This window comes from Patagioenas fasciata, chromosome 1 (genome assembly GCF_037038585.1).
Source record: "Patagioenas fasciata isolate bPatFas1 chromosome 1, bPatFas1.hap1, whole genome shotgun sequence".
NCBI classification, from domain to species: Eukaryota; Metazoa; Chordata; class Aves; order Columbiformes; family Columbidae; genus Patagioenas; species Patagioenas fasciata.
Genome location: NC_092520.1, coordinates 1,668,136 through 1,689,276, shown reverse-complemented (window position 1 = coordinate 1,689,276; position 21,141 = coordinate 1,668,136). Strand labels below are relative to the sequence as shown.

The 21,141-nt window shown below is 59.1% G+C and overlaps 1 protein-coding gene across 1 annotated transcript in view; it reads right to left on the bottom strand.

The window, feature by feature from the left end:
- The window catches only part of PDE2A (phosphodiesterase 2A), a 66,567-nt gene extending 47,328 nt beyond the window's left edge, over window positions 1-19,239 (bottom strand). Inside the window, exon 1 of the mRNA XM_071811942.1 lies at window positions 19,035-19,239. Within this exon, the coding sequence (XP_071668043.1) occupies window positions 19,035-19,102 (68 nt within the window). The 5' untranslated portion in view covers window positions 19,103-19,239. The remainder of the gene's footprint in view (window positions 1-19,034) is intronic.
- Between the last annotated feature and the right edge of the window lie 1,902 nt (window positions 19,240-21,141).

Sequence of the window (21,141 nt, the reverse complement as noted above, 5' to 3'; positions counted from 1 at the left end):
TATGGAGACAGCTCGGGGGCCGGAGGGGGGAGCCCAGGCTAATTAGGGGGACGAGCGCAATGGCAGAGTCCCCTCTGGTCCCTGGTACCCGATGTCCCTTCCCAAGGTGGCAGCTGGGCCGGCGGGGGGGTTAAATGGCTGGTTGCCATCCCTGTCCCCCTGGCACAGACTGTCCCTTGTCCCCTGAGAGCATCCTGCATGGCGGGGGGGCAGAGCACACAGCCAGAGGGGACAGGTGACATCCATGGGGACAACATGTGCCCAGGCAGACAGTGTGTGCCCAAAGGGACATTGTGTGCCCAAAGGGACAGTGTGTCCCCAAAGGGACAGCATGTGCCCAAGGGGACAGTGTGTGTCCAAAGTGGCAGTGTGTCCCCAAAGTGACAGCGTGTGCCCAAAGTGACATCGTGCGTCTGGAGGAACATGCATCTCGGGGACAGCGTGTGTCTGGAAAGCCACCACGCACCTGAGGGACGGCGTGTGTGTCTTTGGGGACAGCGTGTGTATGTCTTCAGGGACAGCCACACGTGCTGTTTGGGGACAGCAGGTGCCTGAAAGGACAGCACGTGCCCGGAGGGACGGAGCGCGGCTCAGGGGACAGCGTGTGTCTCAAGGGACACCGTGTCTCAAGGGACGGCACGTGTCAGGAGGGACAGCAGCTGCCCGAGGGGACAGCCATGCGTCTGGTGGCACAGTGGTGCTTTTTGGGGACAGCATGTGCCTGGGGGACAGCGTGCAGTGAGGGGACAGCATGCAGCAAGGGGACAGCATGCACAGAGGGGACAGCATGCAGCAGGGGACAGCCAGCACCTCAGGGTCACATCCAGCCCCTCAAGCCCCCATAAACACGCTTAGACCCCAACCTGCCTCCAACCCCTCTGTGCCTCAGTTTCCCCAAAACACCCCTGACCCCCTAAGCCCCCCAGCTTCCTGGGATCAGCACAGCGACCCCCCCAGCTTAATTTGCCTATTTCCTTGTCCTTTTCCCCCATTTCATCGCTATAAATCTCTCTTCCCATCCGTTCGAGGCGCAATGAGATGTTCTTCCCTGAGCACTTACGCAAATCGTTAGTGCGTTAACGACCGCGCCGCGTTAATGACCGCGCCGCGTCCGGCCGGTTCCAGCTGGTCCCGGCGCAATGAGGAACCCCCCGGCCCGGGCGGGACAGACGGACAACGGCAATTTATTGCCAGATTAAATAGCGGAAAAATAATTGCGATGCGTTAGCGACGGGCGCTGGCCGCGCTCCAGGACGTGGGGACTTGTGTCACCCGCTCCTCTTTGTCCCCTCCCCTTGTTTAGAGGTGGCTTTGCTTGCAGGTGACAATGGTTTGAGGTGCCACCGCTTGTGTTTGGGGACAGTGGTTTCCATTGAATTGGAGATTCCGGAGGAATTTGGCACACGGGGAACCGGTGTCCTCGTCCCCAACATCCATGTCCTCATCCCATCAGACCAGAGTGATGCTGTCACTTAAGGAAGGGACATTCTGCGCTCTGTCCCCAGGGAGGCTTTGGGACACCCCGTGCCTCGGTTTCCCCTTCCAGACCCTTCCCTGGTGGGTTTCTCCTCCTTCAAGGCCACTCGGATGTCCCCAAGGACAGGACTGTCCCCATGTCCCCCGCCGTGGTGATCACACCAGTTGTCCCCTCTGACAGGTCCTGGTGTCCCCAGGATTGTCCCCAACGCAGGACAACTCTCCATTGAGCGTCCCATGCTGGCACCTGCCCGCTCTAATTCCCCCTCGTTATGTCTCCTTCGTTAACGACGTGTTCACTTGCTAATTCAACCTGGATTAAAACAGCCTCGCTCGCTTATTCTCCTCCAATTAATTTGTTCGTTGCTTCTGTTCCCAAATTAATTTGTCAGGCGCTGAGAACAAACAGCGGCGCCCGGGGTCTGGGAAGGAAACGGGATTAATTAACCTGCTGGGATTAATTGGGGCTGATCGCGGGGTGGGGACACGGAGCTGGGGTGGGGGGAGCAGCGTCCCCATGTCCCCTCTGAGCAACCCATTGGGCTGGGGATGTGGGGTTGTACACACGGGGTGGTGACACCTGGTTGGACACACGGGGTGGTGACACTGGGTTGTACACATGGGGTGGTGACACCTGGTTGTACACATGGGGTGGTGACATGGGGTTGGACACATGGGTGGTGACACCTGGTTGGACACACGGGGTGGTGACACAGGGTTGTACACACAGGGTTGGGGACGCAGGGTTGTACACACGGAATGGTGACACTGGGTTGGACACACAGGGTGGTGACACCTGGTTGGACACACGGGTGGTGACACGGGATTGGACACATGGGGTGGTGACACGGGGCTGTACACACAGGGTGGTGACACAGGGTTGTACACATGGGGTGGTGACACGGGGCTGTACACACAGGGTGGTGACACAGGGTTGTACACATGGGGTGGTGACACAGGGCTGTACACACAGGGTGGTGACACAGGGTTGTACACATGGGGTGGTGACACAGGGCTGTACACACAGGGTGGTGACACAGGGTTGTACACATGGGGTGGTGACACCGGGTTGGACACACAGGGTGGTGACGTGGGGTTGTACACATGGGGTGGTGACACCTGGTTGTACACACGGGGTGGTGACATGGGGTTGGACACACGGGGTGGTGACACCTGTTTGGACACATTGGGTGGTGACACAGGGTTGTACACACGGGGTGGTGACATGGGGTTGGACACACGGGGTGGTGACACCTGGTTGGACACATGGGGTGGTGACACCAGGTTGGACACACGGGGTGGTGACACCTGGTTGGACACACGGGGTGGTGACACCAGGTTGGACACACGGGGTGGTGACACCTGGTTGGACACATGGGGTGGTGACACCAGGTTGGACACATGGGGTTGGGGACACAGGGTTGTACACATGGGGTGGTGACACCTGGTTGGACACACAGGGTGGTGACACCTGGTTGGACACATGGGGTGGTAACATGGGGTGGTGACACCTGGTTGTAGACACGGGTGGTGACATGGGGTTGGACACACGGGGTGATGGCACTGGGTTGAACACACAGGGTCGGGGACGCAGGGCTGTACACACGGTGTGGTGACACCGGGTTGGACACACAGGGTCGGGGACGCAGGGCTGTACACACGGGGTGGTGACACCGGGTTCAACACACAGAATCGGGGATGCAGGGCTGTACACACGGTGTGGTGACACCGGGTTGGACACACAGGGTGGTCGGGTTGGACACACAGGGTGGTGACACCAGGTTGGACACACGGGGTGGTGACAGGCGGTTTGTCACTTCCCTCGGGAACGCAGCGCAGGGGACACAATGGGGGTGTCACCGGGGTGGGGGGTTAACGGCGGGTACAGCGCGGGGCTAAAAATACACGGTGACTTTTTTGTCTGGATTTGCTCTAATGAGTCATTTGCTTTAAGTAATTCAGTGCTCGTTACATAATCACTTTCATTTTCAGCTGGGGAAAAATGGAAATTTCTCTTTTTTTATGTTTTTTTTTTCCTTCTTTTTTCTGTTTTATTTAATGAAAAGGGCTCTTAGCTCAAGCTCCGGCCATTTTCCCAGCTCTTTCCTGTTTTTTCGGCGCAGGGGGGACAGAATGGGCTGGAGGAGCCCGATCTGGGGTGCCCAGCACAGCCGTGTCCCCCCCAGGCTGGGTCAAATACCCACCAGTACTCCCAGTGTGGCCCAGTAAACCCGGTGCTATGCCCCAGTAAACCCAGTGCCATGTCCTAACAAGTCTAGTGCCGTATCTCAGCAATCCCGCCACTGCATCTCAGTAAGCCCAGTATAGTGTCCCAGCAAACCCAGTGCTGTGTCCCAGTTAACCCAGTGCCGTGTCCCAGTTAACCCAGTGCCGTGTCCTATCAAGTCTAGTGCCGTATACCAGCGATCCCAGTGCTACATCCCAGTAAGCCCAGTGTCACGTCCCAGCAAGCTCACTATGATGCCCCAGTAAACCCAGTGCTGTGTCATAGAATTCCCAGTGTCGCGTCCTACCAAGCCCAGTACAGTGCCCTAGGAAACCCAGTGCCATGTCCCAGTAAACTCAGTAGAGTGCCCCCATAAGCCCAGTGCTGTGTCCTAAAATGTCCAGTGCCACATCCCAGTAATACCAGCTCTGCATCCCAGCAAGCCCAGTGCCAGGTCCCAGTGAGCTCAATACCAATCCCCAGTAAGCCCAGTATGGTGTCCCAGTAAACCAAGTGCTGTGTCCCAGCAAGCCCAGTGTCATGTTCCAGCAAACCCAGTGCCACATCCCAGTTAACCCAGTGCCACAACCCAGTTAACCCACAGCTGTATCCCAGCAAGCCCAGTGCCATGTCCCAGTAAAACCAGTGCTGTGTCCTCACAAGTCTAGTGCTGTATCTCAGCAATCCCATCACTGCATCCCAGTAAGTCCAGTATAGCATCCCAGAAAACCCAGTGCTGTGTCCCAGCAAGCCCAGTATGGTGCCCTAGTAAACCCAGTGCTGTGTCATAGAATTCCCAGTTACATCCTACCAAGCCCAGTACAGTGCCCCAGCAAACCCAGTGCCATGTCCCAGTAAACCCAGTGCCACGTCCCAGTAAACCTAGTGCCACGTCACAGCCAGCCCAGCGCCGTGTCCTAATGAGTCCAGTGCCATATCCCAGCAACCCAATCACTGCATCCCAGTAAGCCCAGTATAATGTCCCAGAAATCCCAGTGCTGTGTCCCAGCAAATCCAGTACAGTGTCCCAGCAAACCTAGTGCCGTGTCCCAGTAAACCCAGTGCCGTGTCCAAGTAAGCCCAGTATCATGTCCCAGCAAGACCAGTATGGTGCCCCAGAAAATTCAGTGTTATGTCCCAGTACACCCAGTGCCATGTCCCAGTAAACCCAGTACTGTGTCCCAGTAAGCCCAGTGTCATGTCCTAACAAACCAAAGGGGAGGGGGCCCTGGCCACCCTCAGCGCTGAGTGAGGAGTGGGGGCTCCAGCTCAGACCCTGTGAGACTGGGATCTACTGGTGGGGGGTAGGACCCCCCATCCCTACCCCAGGACCCCTCATGATTCCCCCCACCAGTCCTCGCTGCCACCGCGGCGGGGACAGGGAGGGGGGACACTCAGGTTTGGAGCTGCAGCCGAGGAATTAACTCTGCCAAATGTTTTATTTGTGTGGGAATGCAATTATGCTAATTAAAGCATATCTGTAATTACAGCACTTAGTGGCCCGTAAGTGCACAAGTGACTTTGGAGGAGCTGCAAACCTGGAGGGTGGCTCAGCCCCGGAGCCAGCAGGGTCCTGGGCAGGGCGAGAGCTGCTGTCCCCATGGGAGGTGACAACGGTGACCTCGGTGCTGGCAGAGCTGGTCGTTGCCTGTGTCCTGCCAGGGAAAACGGGCAGCAGCTTCAGGCAGCACGTGGGAGTGAGCTGGGGCTTGTCACCGAGGGTGCTTGGGGACAGCGGGACAGATCGGTACCCACTGCCGCATCCCGGTACCCATCCCTGCATCCCGGCACCCATCACTGCATTGCAGCATCCATCCCTGCATCCCATCACCCATCCCTGCATCCCGGTACCCATCACTGCACCCCAGTACCCATCACTGCACCCCAGTACCCATCACTGCATCCCAGCACTCATCACTGCATCCCGGCACCCATCCCTGCACCCCAGTACCCATCCCTGCATCCCAGCACCCATCACTGCACCCCAGTACCCATCCCTGCATCCTGGCACCCGTCCCTGCATCCCAGCACCCATCACTGCATCCCAGTATCCATCACTGCATCCCAGTATCCATCACTGCATCCCAGTATCCATCCCTGCATCCCAGCACCCATCACTGCATCCCAGCAACCAGTGCTGCACACTGGTAACCAGTGTCACATCCCAGTAACCTGTGTCACATCCCAGTAACCTGTGTCACATCCCAGCACTCAGTGCTGCATCCCAGTAACCAGTGTCACATCCCAGTAACCAGTGCTGCGTCCCAGTAACCTGTGTCACATCCCAGTAACCTGTGTCACATCCCAGCACTCAGTGCTGCATCCCAGTAACCTTTGTCACATCCCAGTAACCTGTGTCACATCCCAGCACTCAGTGCTGCATCCCAGTAACCAGTGTCACATCCCAGTAACCAGTGCTGCATCCCAGTAACCAGTGTCACATCCCAGTAACCAGTGTCACATCCCGGCACCCAGTGCTGCATCCCGGTAACCAGTATCACATCCTGACACCCACCACTGCATCCTGGTAACAGCTGCTGCATCCCAGCACCCACTGCCACATCCCAGCACCCAGCACTTCATCCTGGCACCACCACCACATCCCAGCACCCACCGTATCCCAACAACCACTGCTGTATCCCGGTACCCACTGATGCATCCCGGCACCCACCTCTGCATCCCAGTACCCATCACTGCATCCCAGCACCCACCACTGCATCCCAGTACCCATCACTGCATCCCAGCACCCACTGCTGCATCATAGTACCCAGTGCTGCATCCCAGCACCTATCACCACATCCCAGTACCCACTGCTGCATCCCGGCACCCACGGCTGCCCTGGCACCCAGTGTCACATCCCGACACCCATCACCGCATCCCGGCACAGACACCTGCCTGTGTGTGATGGGGGGGTGAGGACCGCAGCAAGGGGACACGATGGGGCAGAGGGGACATGCCGAGGGGACATGGGAGAACCTGGGGCAGGGGGAGCAGCAAACCCGGTGTGTTTGGGGCTGGCGGAGCAGGAGGCAGCAATGTCCCCACACCTGGGGTGACGTCTCCTCCATCCTCCAGCTGCAAAGAGCACCCGGCGGTGACCAACCTCCCACACTGGCACCCGCCAGCTCTGATTTTATCTTCCCCAACCTCAAGCAGCGACAGAAAATTGCCTGTTTACTGCGATCGCCAAAGGATTTCACCGAGGCGCCGGCGCTCGGTGCCCTGTGGTTCAGCATCACCACAGCACTCGCGGGCAGGACGGGCAGGGACGGCTGCTGAGCTCCTGCGGGGTTTAATTTGGAGCCCTCATCAGCTCCGGGTAATTACAGACCTGCATATTAATGGGCAGGTGCTGCAGGATGCCGGGTGGTGCCACACAGCAGCTGGCAGGAGCGCGGGGAGGGAAGGGGAGCGGTGGCACCAACGCTTCGCCGGCTGTGGTTTATTTGCTCGGCAAACGTATCGAGCCCTAAGTGCCTCCGAGAAGGGCCGAGCTCTGTTTGCTCGGCAAACGCGCTTTGCCGGGTGCCGCCTGGCCCTGGAGCGGTGGGTCCGGTGCTGCCGGCGCTGCCAGGATGTACAAGCAGCTCCTCGGCGCTTCGAGGAGCCACGGGAATGCGGCCTGGAAAGCCCTGCAACCTGCCAATATCCATTGCACGGCAGCAACGCAAGTCTGCAAATCCCCATCCCCGTTGCACGGCACCTCTGCGAGTCTGCAAATCCCCACTGTATGGCAACCCTGCAAATCCCCACCTTTGTTGCATGGCAGCCCTGCAAATCCTCATCCCATAGCATGGCAGCCCTGCAAGTCCCCATCCCATTGCACGACATCTCTGCAAACCTGCAAACCCCCATTGCATGACAGCTCTGCAAGTCCCCATCCCCATCGCACAACATCTCTGCAAACCTGCAAATCCCCATTGCATGGCACCTCTGCAAACCCTCATTGCATGGCAGCCCTGCAAGTCCCCATCCCATTGCACACCATCTTTGCAAGTGCCCATCCCCATTGCACAACGTCTCTGCAAACCTGCAAATCCCCATTGCATGGCACCTCTGCAAATCCTCATTACATGGCAGCTCTGCAAGTCCCCATCCCATTGCACAACGTCTCTGCAAACCTGCAAATCCCCATTGCATGGCACCTCTGCAAATCCTCATTACATGGCAGCTCTGCAAGTCCCCATCCCATTGCACAACGTCTCTGCAAACCCCTCATTGCATGGCAACCCTGCAAATCCCCGTTGCATGGCAGCCCTGCAAGTCCCCATCCCATTGCACAACGTCTCGGCAAACCTGCAAATCCACATTGCATGACACCTCTGCAAACCCTAATTGCATGGCAGCTCTGCAAATCGCCATTGCATGGCAGCCCTGCAAGTCCCCATCCCATTGCACAACGTCTCTGCAAACCTGCAAACCCCCATTGCATGGCAGCTCTGCAAGTCCCCATCCCCATTGCACGACACCTCTGCAAACCTGCAAATCCCCATTGCATGGCAACCCTGCAAATCCCCATTGCATGGCAGCCCTGCAAATCCCCATCCCATTGCACGACATTTCTGCAAGTGTGCAAGTCCCCATCGCTGCTGCACGGCAGCCCTGCAAATCCCTGTTGCACGGCAACCCTACAAATCCCTGTTGCACAGCATCTCTGCACGGCTGCAGATCCCCATCCTCATTGCACAGCAGCCCTGCAAGCCTGCAAATCCCCCTCTCATTGCACGGCAGCCCTGCAAATCCCCATCGCACAGCAGCCTGATCCTGTTGCATGGCATCTCTGCAAGTGTGCAAATCCCCTTTGCACGGCATCTCTGCAATCTGCAAATCCCTATCCCATTGCATGGCAGCCCTGCAAGCCTGCAAATCCCCATCCCTGTCGCATGGCAGCCCTGCAAGCCTGCAAATCCCCATTGCACAGCAACCCTGCAAATCCCCATTACACAGCAACCCTGCAAATCCTGATCCCATTGCACGGCATCTCTGCAAGTGTGCAAGTCCCCATTGCACACAGCTCTGCAAATCCCCTTTGCATGGCATCTCTTGCAGGTCTGCAAATCCCCGTCCCATTGCACAGCAGCACTGCAAACACGCAAATCTCCATCCCTTGTTGCATGGCAGCCCTGCAAGTGTGCAAATCCCCATCCTCTTTGCACAGCAGCCCTGCAAGCCTGCAAATCTCCATTGCACGACACCCCTGCAAATCCCCATCCCATTGCACAACAGCCCTGCAAGCGTGCAGATCCCCATCCCTTGTTGCACGGCAGCCCTGCAAGTGTGCAAATCCCCATCACTTGTTGCATGGCAGCCCTGCAAGTGTGCAAGTCCCCATCCCATTGCACAACAGCCCTGCAAGTGTGCAAATCCCCATCCCATTGCACAACACCCCTGCAAATCCCCGTCGCACGCCGCCCCCGCCAGCCTGCAAACCCCCGTCCCCATTGCGCTGCACCCCAAGACGCCAGGACCCAGCTGGATGGCAGCAGGAGGGTGTCCCCAAGCCCCCCGTTTCGCTGTCCCCAAGGGCTGACACCGGGTGACACGAGCTCTGCACAGGAGTGTCAGCGCCTCGGGGACCTCCCGGCGATGCCACCGTCACCAACCCAGGCAGCAGCAGCGCCGGGTGCGGCGAGGGGGAGGAGGAGGAAACACACGGTTACCCCGGATCTCCAGGGATTTGTCCTCGGATAAATGGAGCGTTCCAGACTCTGCCAACTCATCCTTCAATTAGTTGGTTTAGCTGATAACCAGGGGAAAGAAAGCAAGGCAGCCGGAGGTGATTTGAGCATGTGTTCCTTATCTTCCCAGCCCTGGTTTTCATCTTTACTGGGGTTTTTTTCCCCTTCCCCATCCCAGCTCCAAACCAGCCCCGCTGCTCATCCCGAACATTTGGGGTGCAGGGTCCCCCCACTGATGGACATCGGTGACGCTGGTGCGGACGGGAGGGCGAACAGCCCGTCCCTGCGATGGGCACGGAGATGTCGCATCCTTCGGTGACATCCCTGGTGCTGCCAAAGCCAGCGGCACCCTGGGCACCAGCCCGGTGACAATGAACCTGCAGCGGGGTGGCCGGATCCTGCTGTCGGAGCGGGTCGGGCTATTAACGCCCGATTTCACTTCTTAGGAATTAATGAATTTTCTGCGGGGTGAACTGCTGGCCCTGGCTTTCTGTGCCCTGGCAAGTGTCCCCATCCCTGTCCCCTTCCTTTTGGTGGGGTCCCCGTTGCTGTAGGGGGACAAAGGGTAGCACCTTGGGAACAACATCCTTGCCATCCCCTTGGGAGCATCGTGCCCCCCGCTGCGCCCGCAGATTTTTGGGGTGTGGAAGGGATGGGAGTTGGGGGGGGGACATGGCTGGGGGTGTCCCCTGCTCAAACACGGGGGTTTGCTCCTGGTTCCCACGCACGGGCATTGCACGAGTGTTGTACGAGCACACCCGACTCCGCACGTCTCGCCAGCCCACGGACCGGCTGTCCCGTTCTGCCACCACCATAGGGACGAGGGGGGGTCCCTGCCAAGCCCTCACCTCCGCAGAGCCCCCCTCATCCTCACCCAAACAGACCCCACGTGCACAGCTCCCACGCTATCCCCAGGTGGGGGAGAGACCCCCCCTTTTTCACCCCACATCCCCTGGGACCCCCTTTTCCACCCCATATCCCTCAGGACCCCCCTTTTCCACCCCATGTTCCCCAGGACCACCTTTTTACACCTGATGTCCCTCAGGACATCCCTTTTCCACCCCATGTCCCTCAGGACCCCCCTTTTCCACCCCACATTCCTCAGGACCCCCTTTTCCACCCTATGTCCCCAGCATCCCCCTTTTCCACCCCATGTCCCCCAGGACCCCCCTTTTCCACCCCCATGTCCCCAGGACCCCCCTTTTCTACTCTCACGTCCATCAGGACCCCCCTTTTCTACTCTCACGTCCATCAGGACCCCCCTTTTCCACCCCATGTCCCTCACGATCCCCCTTTTCCACCCCGCATCCCCCAGGACCCCCCTTTTCCACTCTCATGTCCATCAGGACCCCCCTTTTCCAAACCGCATCCCCCCAGGACCCCCTTTTTCCACCACGCATGCCTCAGGACCCCCCTTTTCCACCCCATGTCCCCCAGGACCCCCCTTTTCCACTCCCATGTCTATCAGGACCCCCATGTTCCACCCTCCATCCCCCAGGACCCCCCTTCTCCACCCCGCATCCCCTGGGACCCCCATTTTCCATCTGATGTCCCCCAGGATCCCCCTTTTCCACCCCACATCCCCAGGACCCCCCTTTTCCACTCTCACGTCCATCAGGACCCCCCTTTTCCACCCCATGTCCCCAGGACCCCCATGTTCCACCCAATGTGCCTCAGGACCCCCCCATTTCCACCCCCATGTCTATCAGGACCCCCTTTTTCCACTCCGCATCCTCCAGGACCCACCTTTTCCACCCCATGTCCCCCAGGACCCCCATGTTCCACCCCGCATCCCCCAGGACCCCCCTTTTCCACTCTCACATCCATCAGGATCCCCCTTTTCCACCCCATGTCCCTCAGGACCCCTCTTTTCCACCCCATGTCCCCAGGACCCCTCTTTTCCACCCCCATGTCCATTACAGCCCCTCTTTTCCACCCCACATCCCACAGGACCCCCCTTTCCCATCCCCACATCCCCCGGGGGGAACGCAGGCAGCTGGGCAGCCCCCCAGGGTCACCCCATCCATCTGGCACAGGCAGGATCGGAGCCTTCCCAGGAGGGGACACTTGCTTAGGGACACCAGCAGCCCCCCCTCGGCATCTCCCTCAGCATCACCCCCCAGGGTCCCAGCGCTCCCAGTTCAGCCCCAGTTCCCACCACCTGCATCCCGGTCCCCGCAGCATCCCCCAGAGCATCCCCCGGAGCATCCCCCGGAGCGGGTGCTTGTTCACATCTGTGGCTGCAAATCCTGGGTTTAGCCGAGGGAAACCAGCACCTAAAGGACACCTTAGGGTGCTGGTGCTTATTTTGGGGGGTGCCTGAGCCCCCGCAGCTGGGCTGGGGGTTCCTTTGGGGTGGGAACCTTGTGAAATCCCCATTAAAATTCCATTTGCAGAGCCAGAACGAGCCCAAACTCATCATTCCCAGGGGTACAGGAGGGCGGCAGGTGATTATAGCCATAGCTATAAGGCCTAATTTTAGTCTTAGCCCTAAGCCTAACCCAGGTGCCCATCACCCTGGCATCTGACATCCGGAGGGACCCGCAGCTGAGCCTTGGAATCGCAGCCACTTCTCACAGCTTGGGATGGGCTTTGTCCACAGCTCAGACCTAAACTTGGCCTTAACCCTAACCCTAGCTCTAACCCTAAATGTAAACTGAACTCTAATCTTAGCCATTGTTCTAGCCCTAAACCTAACCCTAAGCTTAGATCCAGCTCTAACAATAATTGTAACCTCAGACCGAGTCCTAGCCCTAATACTAAACCTAATCTTAGCCTTGAGCCTAACCTTAGCTCAAGCCCTAACTATAACCTTAGCCCTAACCTTAGGCCTAGCCCTGACCCTAAACCTAACCTTAGTCTTAACCTTAACCTCAACCACAACCCTAACCCTGACCCTACCTATGAATCCTAAACTTAGCCTTAGCCTTAGCCCTAATCTTAACCATAACCCTAACCTTAACCATAATCCTAGTCCTAATCCTAACGCTAGCCCTAATCCTAGCTCTATCCTTAGCCCTAGCCCTGACCATAATCCTAATCCTAAACCCAACCTTAGCCCTAAACCTAACCCTGATCTTCCCTAGCCCTAGTCCTAACCTTAGCCCCAGTCCTAACCCTAATCCTAACTCTATCCTTAGCCCCAGCCCTGACCATAACCCTAATCAAACCTTAATTTAACCATAACCCTAATCGTAGCCCTAATCCTAACACTAGCCCTAATCCTAACCCTAACCCTAACCTTATCCCTAAACCTAACCCTGATCTTCCCTAACCCTAGCCCTAAGTTTAGCCTCAGCCCTAACCCTAACCCTAACCCTAATCCTAATCCTAACTCTATCCTTAGCACAAACCCTGATCATAACCCTAATCCTAAACCAAACTTTAGCCCTACACCTAACTCCGACCTTCCTTATCCCTAGCCTTAGCCCCAGGCCTAACCCTAATTCTAACTCTATCCTTAACCCTAGCCCTGACCATAACCCTAAACTGAGCCTTAGCCAAGTCCACCAACCGTGCCCCAGAACTGCAGCCCTCACACCCCAATTTCCCCCCAATCAGCACCCCAAGGTGCTGCAGAAGGACCGGGGGGGTCCCCACATCCCATGGCCCCCCTGAATGATCACGCCTGGGGTCCCATCACCCGTGTGAGCGCCCACAGCTCCTCCAGCACCAACAGGGCAGAGATTTCTCACCCGGAATAGCTGATAACGTTAATCAAACCATCAGGGATGTGCCACCCCCTGGGCCCGCGCTGGGAGATCAACGACTTCTGTGGTGCCGACGTCTCTCCCCATCACCAGAGCTGCCTTATTTAAAGCCTTATTTAAAGGCTTATCAGAGAATCACAGGATGGTTTGCCATGAGCAGAGACATCTTCACCAGCTCAGGTTGCTCACAGCCCCGGCTTCATGGCTTCCACCTCCTTTTTCCACAATGGGAAGGATGCGGGCATCAGTCTGGCTGTGTTATCACTAGCAAAGAAAAGGAACCGGGGGAAAACACAGCAGAAAAAACACGTCCTGGGGTCAGTTTTGGGCCCCACACTCCAAGAAAGGCCTTGAGGTGCTGGAGCGAGTGGAGAAAAGGGAATGGAGCTGGTGAGGGGCCGGAGCACAAGTGTGATGGGAGCGGCTGAGGGACCTGGGGGGTTCAGCTGGAGAACAGGAGCTGAGGGGAGACCTTCTGATCTCTGAACTGCCTGAAAGGAGCTTGGAGCCAGGGGGGTCGGGCTCTGCTCCCCAGGAACAAGCGCCAGGAGCAGAGGAAACGGCCTCAAGTTGCCCAGGGGAGGTTGAGGTTGGATGTGGGAACAATTTCTTCCCCAAAGGGCTGTGGGGCATCGGAACAGGCTGCCCAGGGCAGTGCTGGAGTCACCATCCCTGGAGGGCTGGACAGACGGACAGGAGGTTCTCAGGACACGGGGCAGTGCCAGGGGTGGGGGACGGTTGGACTCAATGATCTTCAGGGGCTTTTCCAACCAAAACGATTCTGGTGTTCTATCACCTCCCAGCCCCGAGCGGATCCATCCAGCACTTGGCAGATCCTGGTCCCAGCAGAGCCAGCCTGGCTGTCGCCCAGACCCGCACGGGCTCATGTCCCACAACACATCCCCGTGTTCCCGTGTCAGGGAACCGACCGCCTGAGCTCTTCAATAGGACTTGGATTCACGTCTGGTCAGCTTGGTAAAAGCACAAATAATCACCTGCAGAGATGAGAAACGACTCATCCGACGGAAAGAACAAGACCCCGGACTCTAACCTTGTCGAGGTCCGAATGGTGGGAAGTTTCGAGCGTAACGGGGATAGCTTGCCCAGGGGTTTCTTTATTTGGGGTCCCACGTCTGGAGTCACTCAATTTGATGCGGTACCACATATAAAATTATGTATTTTAGAACAATAACGCCGGCGTCTTCACCCCACGGCACCCAGACCCCCAAGCTCCGGGGACCCTTCTGGACCCCATGACCAAGGCGGCCGCGTTTGCCCAACGACGGCTCAATAAAAGCATGAAGAATAAAGCCCTTCTCAGTCTTCACTTCTCAAACGCCCATTATAAATAGCTCCTCGGTGTCTTCTGAGTCACCCAGCTGAAACGTGCACGCTAATCACACGCCGGGAAGGGGCTGGGGAGCGATTACGAGCCAGGGGAGGCTTTTCTGGCTAAGTCATCATTTCTGTGACAGGGCCGCGCTGGCAGCTGCCGTTTTGTGTTGTTTTGTGGGGTTTTTTGGCCTGCCCCGGCCAAAAATAATTCAGCTTTTAATAAAACGCACCCAGCTGAAAGCACCTCCTTCTGCCGCTCCATTTATTGTAGAAAACGCAAATCGTAAAAAGACCCGGAAGGCTCGGACTCACCCCCAAATTGCTGCCCTGCGTCCTTTCTCCTCTGCCCGCGTGGGGTTTGAGGGTGGGAGCAGGACCGAGGGCTCGTGCTGCCCAAATCGCCACCCCCGGGATTTCCTGAGCCAAAGCGCGGTGATTCCCGCAGGCTGCCGTGTTAATCCATCCCTTGAGGATGCCGCAGCGGGTGACAAGGTCTGGGGACACCGCGATGCCATCGTGGGCCATCATGAACCAGGAGGACCAGCCAGAGAACCCCGACCCAGGCTCCAGCCCCCCAAAAGAGCAACTTTGGGGGTCATCACCCATTCTGCAAGGCAGGCGAGACCCCCACCCTCTTTTGCCACCTTGCCCGGGGCTCCGAGCTGCCCGGCTGCCCGTGTCCTGCGCTCTCCCACCTCCCCATCACCAAACACCCCCCCGCTGTGCAAACGGAGCCGTAGCAGCAGACAAAGCATCTCCCAGCGCTCTCCATCCCCCTCCAGACAGCCCCGGCCATTAACGAGGACAGCTCAGCCCTTCGCAGGAAAAACGATATAAAATCAAAAAGAAAAGCAAGCTGGAGAGGCAGAAAGTCGCAGGCGCTCCGGCCCTGCCTGCCTGTCTGGCCACGGCCCAGCGCGGCTTTCGGCGAAGCCACGTGGGAGCTGGGAATGGAGACAAAAGCGAAAGCGGGGACCGGGGGGTTGGAGGAGAGCGGGATGCGGGAGGGTTTCCCAGAAAGAGATGCTGAATCCATAGCTGCATTCACCACTGCATCCCCCGCTGCATCCATAGCTGCATTCACCACTGCATCCCCCGCTGCATCCATAGCTGCATTCATCACTGCATCCCCCGCTGCATCCCTCAGTGCATCCATCGCTGCATCCCTCAGTGCATCCATCGCTGCATCCCTCACTGCATCCATCGCTGCATCCCTCACTGCATCCATCGCTGCATCCCTCACTGCATCCCCCGCTGCATCTCTCCCTGCATCCCCCGCTGCATCTCTCCCTGCATCCTCCGCTGCATCTCTCCCTGCATCCCCCGCTGCATCTCTCCCTGCATCCCTCCCTGCATCCCCCACTGCATCCCTTCCTGCATCTCTCCCTGCATCCCCCGCTGCATCTCTCCCTGCATCCCCCGCTGCATCCCTCCCTGCATCCCCCGCTGCATCCCTCCCTGCATCCCTCCCTGCATCCACCGCTGTATCCACCGCTGCATCCCTCCCTGCATCCACTGCTGCATCCCCCGCTGCATCCCCCGCTGCATCTGCCAGCATCCCAGGCATCCTGCACCCCCCCAGCGCAGCTGCTGCCCTGATGGATGCTCATCTTCCTGGAGATGACGGAGCAGCACAGCTCCCGGGGGATTGGGACGGAGATGCTGGCTGGGGTCACACTCCACGCTGTCACCCTGGTCCCCCATGCGCCATCCCGCCCGGCAGAACGGGGACCGGACCGATTCCCTGCATCTGCGCAAACATCTGGCCGGCAGCCGACAAGCACCGGAGGTTAATTCCCCGGCACTTGAAAAGCACTCGCTGCTCTGAGAGCAGAGGATGCTCAGGATGCTCAGGGCCAGGAGGGGAAGCTCCCGGTTGGGGTGTCCCCCATCTAAGGGATGCAGAGTTAATGTCACCGGAGCGAGCCGGGGAGTCACAGAGTGCTTTGGGGTGGAAGGGGACACGAAAGGACATAGAGTCTGACCCCACATCTCTGCCACAACCCCACATCTCTGCCATGACTCCGGGACTAACAGTGAGGATGCACGAGGTGGGGAGGGACCGGCGCTTCCCCCCGCTGTGTCCCCATGGCAGGTAGGGACATCGGCAGCATCACGAATGTCACCTCATGTCACCAGCCTCTCCCGTGGGCACCCCCTGGGCTGGGAAACTGGAGGAGGCATCTCCCAGGTGAGAGGAAAAATGGGGACAGTGTGTGACATGTCATCCCTGCACGAGCCTTGGTGGGGACACGCTGTCTGGGTGCTGGCATTGACCTGGGGACACAGTATCCGGGTCCTGGCATTGAGCTGGGGACACATCACCCAGGTCCCGGCATTGAGCTGGAATAACTAGCACAGACACTAACACACTCCCGCAAAGACTAAAAGCCACCTTTGTCCCCTCAGGGAACACTGGGCCCTTCCCTGTGCCGTGCCCTGGGCAGGATGGAGCCCCTTGCCGCGGCTCCATCACCCACCTGGTACCAACCCCGCTGAGCACGGTGACACCCACGTGTCCCCACATCTCCTGCCAGGCAGCAGAAGAGCCGGGCCAGGCAGCCCTGCCTGCTCCCCGAAGGAAACCTTGACCCCTTCCCAGGCTCCGCTGCGCCGGGTCCTTCCCCGCAGGGATGCTCAGAGCCGCGTCTCCTCCTCCGCGGTTTCAATGCGCGGCGCTCGGCTGCTTCTCCCCCATCCCCGCTCGCTGGCGGATGCTCTGGGCACCCTGGCATCCCACTAACCGGGTCAGGAGCTGCCCGCTTGGCAACACGGTGGGAAAAACGAGGAGGAAATGGGTTAAAACGTGACCTGGATAATGCAAAATGGCACTTGAGCGGCGAGAAATCAGAGCTTGTCAAGCGTACGCCGGAGACCCGGCCCCACCGGTGGGTCCTGGCCCCACGCAGCATCCCCAGCTTGGCAGGGCTGAGCTCTGCAGGCACAACATGAGCCGGGATTAAACGACACGGGGCTGGAGCGGAGGTAGAGAGCCGAGCATCACCCCACGGCGCCGGCCTCGCCGCGGACACGCGCTCCAGCCAAAGGGGCAGGCGGCTGCGTGGCCAAGGGCATCGTCTGAACGCTCTTGGGAAGCTTTTCCACCTCTAGATACCCACAAACAGCTCTTAGAGAGCGCACGAGGTTTTATCCTGGGGGAGCATCTTGGCTCACCCACCATTCCCGCCATGGGCGGCTCGAGGGGCGCAGCCAATTTGGCTGCGCTAAGAAGTTTCTATAGCATCCACCACCCCTAAAAAAACCATCAGACAGCAGCTGCGAGGCTGCAGAGGAGTTCGAGCCGGAGGAAGCATGGGGCTAGCGTGGCATTTCAAGACCTTTGTGCGTTTTGCTTCGAGAAAAAGGACACGGGCGCATGTGCTGGCGGCACCAGGAAAGGATCTCTGCAGGGAACAAAGCACACGCAGCGAGCCGGGGGACAAGGATGCTGCCCGCAGAGGGACCCGGCGCCCACGGCGTAGGGGGATCAGCGCTGAACCCCACACCACGCGTGGGCAGGAGAGATATCGGAGGTGGTTTTGCCTCCCAACAAACTTCTCAGCTGAAGGTCACCCCGCAAAGGTGCGAAAACCACGGGGAAACGCGTGGGGGGCAGCTTCCCACGTGCCCCGATGGTCCCGTCGTCACCGAAAGCTCCAGGAGACCTGAGGCTGCTCCCGGGAGGTGGCACCTGGGAACGAACGGTGGTCCCGGTGCAGACGGTGCCTGAGCACATGGAGCTGGCGCTGCCAGACAAAGGAATCCAAGCGCTGAGCATCCTTCCCCCTCATCCCCTCACACCCGCATCCCTTCCTCACCCCTATGGCAACGTGGGGTCTGAGCCCAGCAAGCGTCGGGGTGGGGGGAGGAAGGGATTTGGAGCACCCAAAATCTCCTGAAAGCCGGGGAGGCAGAGCACCCACGTACTGCGAATCGCCTGTGCACAGTCTGCTACCCAGCAGCTGTGAAGCCTCGTGAGCGCCACACGCACACGCGCGTGCAGAGCCGGGGGTCTCCGGCATCCTCAGCCCAGCCCGTGGGCGATGGGGATTCAGGCGCCGCGTGCTTCTCGTGGGCATCGCCCTTCGCACCGCGCAATCCCTTACCAAGGCCGCCCCACACTCGCACGCAAAGCCCCTTGCGTTCCCCCGTGACCCCCAGAGCCCCTTCCCCACCTCAGCAGGACCCCCAGACTTGTTGCGCGGGTGAGCGGGGACTTGCCTTGTGCGGAGGTGCCGAAACCACGATTCAGAGGCCTGACCTGTATTTCACAAAGTCACCTACTTTCCCCCCCACCCAGTCCACCACCAGGCCAGGAGCCTCCTGCCCCCACCACGGGTCAAGGGTGACTCAGAAAACAGGGGGATGCTTTTCACACCAGCCCTCCGGCACAGCTGCCGGCGGTGACCTGCCCTGGGCTAACACAGGTGGCTAGTGGGGAAATGAGGTGTGGGGGGGTCACAGCTGCTTGTCATTCCGCCCCCAAGGCAGCTGTCAGGCAGGAGGAACTTTTTCCTGCCTCCCCGATATCTCAGCATCACCCCCGGGGCATCCCTGCCTCTCAGCGCGGTCCCCCCGCATCCCCGGTGCCGGCGGGAGGGGACTCACAGGTCAGACGCGGCCGCCTGGTACGGTTGGCTCCGGCAGAGGATGGAGTGTCCGCAGCCCTGGCCCATGGCTCCGCATGCTTCGGCAGCCCGACCAGCTCAGCCAGAGCAGCCGGGAGCCGCCGCTGCTGCCGCTTCTCGGTGCTGCCTGGGAGCGGAGCCTCCCGTGCCTCCAGCCCGCTGCTGTCACCGAGCTCGATGCAGAGCGAGGCGTGCGGGAGGGGAGGGCGGAGTGGGGGGGGAGGCGGCGCTGATTGACGGCTCCGCTGCGGCTCCGCGGGGTTGGGCGGGGACCGAGCCGCTCCCCGCGGAGCGGCCGAAGGGGTCGGCACCTGCCGCCCGCCGCCGCCCGCCGCGGGGCAGCACTCGGCCTCGCCCGCTGCGCCGCGCCGCGCCGGGGGGCCGCCGCCTTTGTCTGGTGAATACCAGCGGGCCCTGCCCTTCACCGCGCTCCCCGCGGCGGCGACCGATCCGCCGGGCAGCGGGTTCTGCTGGAACCACAAGCCCGTTCTGCCGGAACCACAAGCCCGTTCTGCCCTGTTTCTCTTCTGAAGGCATCGGGTAGCACAGCGCAATACCGGGCAGCACTGGTCCCACAAGTCCCAGCCCCAGGGGTAGCGGGCAGCACAAGACCCAGAAGCAGGTTCATTCCCTGGGGCACCAGGCAGCATTGAGCAATATGGGGCAGCACTGGTCTCGCAAGCAGGTCCCTGCTCCAAGGATACTGGGCAGCAGCAGGCAGCACCCGACCTGCAGGCAGGTTCCCACCACCCCATGCCTGTGCCATGCTGTGACCTTCCAAACGGGCACAGCTTCCCTCCGGGAGTCCTGCTGAGCACTCAGTCCTTTGCGTGGACCAGAGGAAACGGCCTCAAGTTGCACCAGGGGAGGTTGAGGTTGGATGTGGGGAACAATTTCTTCCCCAAAGGGCTGTGGGGCATTGGAACAGGCTGCCCAGGGCAGTGCTGGAGTCACCATCCCTGGAGGGCTGGACAGACGGACATGAGGTTCTCAGGACATGGGGCAGGGACAGGGGTGGGGGAACAGTTGGACCCGATGATCTTGAGGGGCTTTTCCAACCAAAATGATTCTGTGAGTCTATGAGTGCAGCACCCAGCACCACCAGAGCTTTTCTTGGCTGGGCTGGAGGAGTCACTGCACTGTCCACTCAGGCTCGAAGGACATGGGGTGGGTTTGTCCCTCACAGCCACAGCAGGATCTCCTGCCCTGGGCTTCCCTGCGCTGGGGACTCTCAGGGTGAGCTGCCAGCAGGGTGGGAAGGTGACAGAAGGGACATTCAGGCCAGACATGGGGAAGAAATCATTTCCCCTGAGGGTGGTGAGAGCCTGGCCCAGGTTGGGCAGAGAGGTGGTGGCTGAACCATCCCTGGAGACATCCCAGGCCAGGCTGGACGGGGCTCTGAGCAACCTGAGCTGGTGAAGATGTCCCTGTCATGGCAGGGGTGGCACTGGGGGAGCTTTAAGGTCCCTTCAACCCAAACCCTCCTGTGATTCTGTGATCCCACGGTCAGAGTCCAGGAGAGACCTTGGGGAAGCGTCACATATACTCACCCTTGCTCATAAACTTGGTCTTGGCATCTCTCGGCAGCATCATCCCTCTGCGGGTACCTGCATCCCTGCCCACTCTGCATCCACTGCCCAGAGGTACCAACTCCCACCCCAGGGCTCCGGCTTCACGTGGTGAGATTTTGCACCAAAAAGAGATATTTTGCTCACTTTTCATTTGCCTTGAGGATCTCCATCCTGCCCCGGTGTCGCTTTTGGTGGGGAGAGGGGAGGAACGTGCTCTAAAATCAACGTGGGTATGCGGTTCCTTGCCCCATCGTGAACCCGCCAGCTGGGACATTAAGAGCAGTGACAGATATTAAGAGATTAGCATTCGAATCACATCAGTTCCTGCCAAATTCACAAGGATTAATATCCCCACGGTCTACATAAATAGGCAGCGTATCGTATCAATTACATGAGATCCTCTGCCTGCCTCGTCCAGAGGGGGAAACCCAAATTTCATGCCAAGATGGAGTAATTTGGGATTATTTTAAGGGCCATCACTTCAATCTAATCCCTATTGCCATCCTGAGTCGTGGG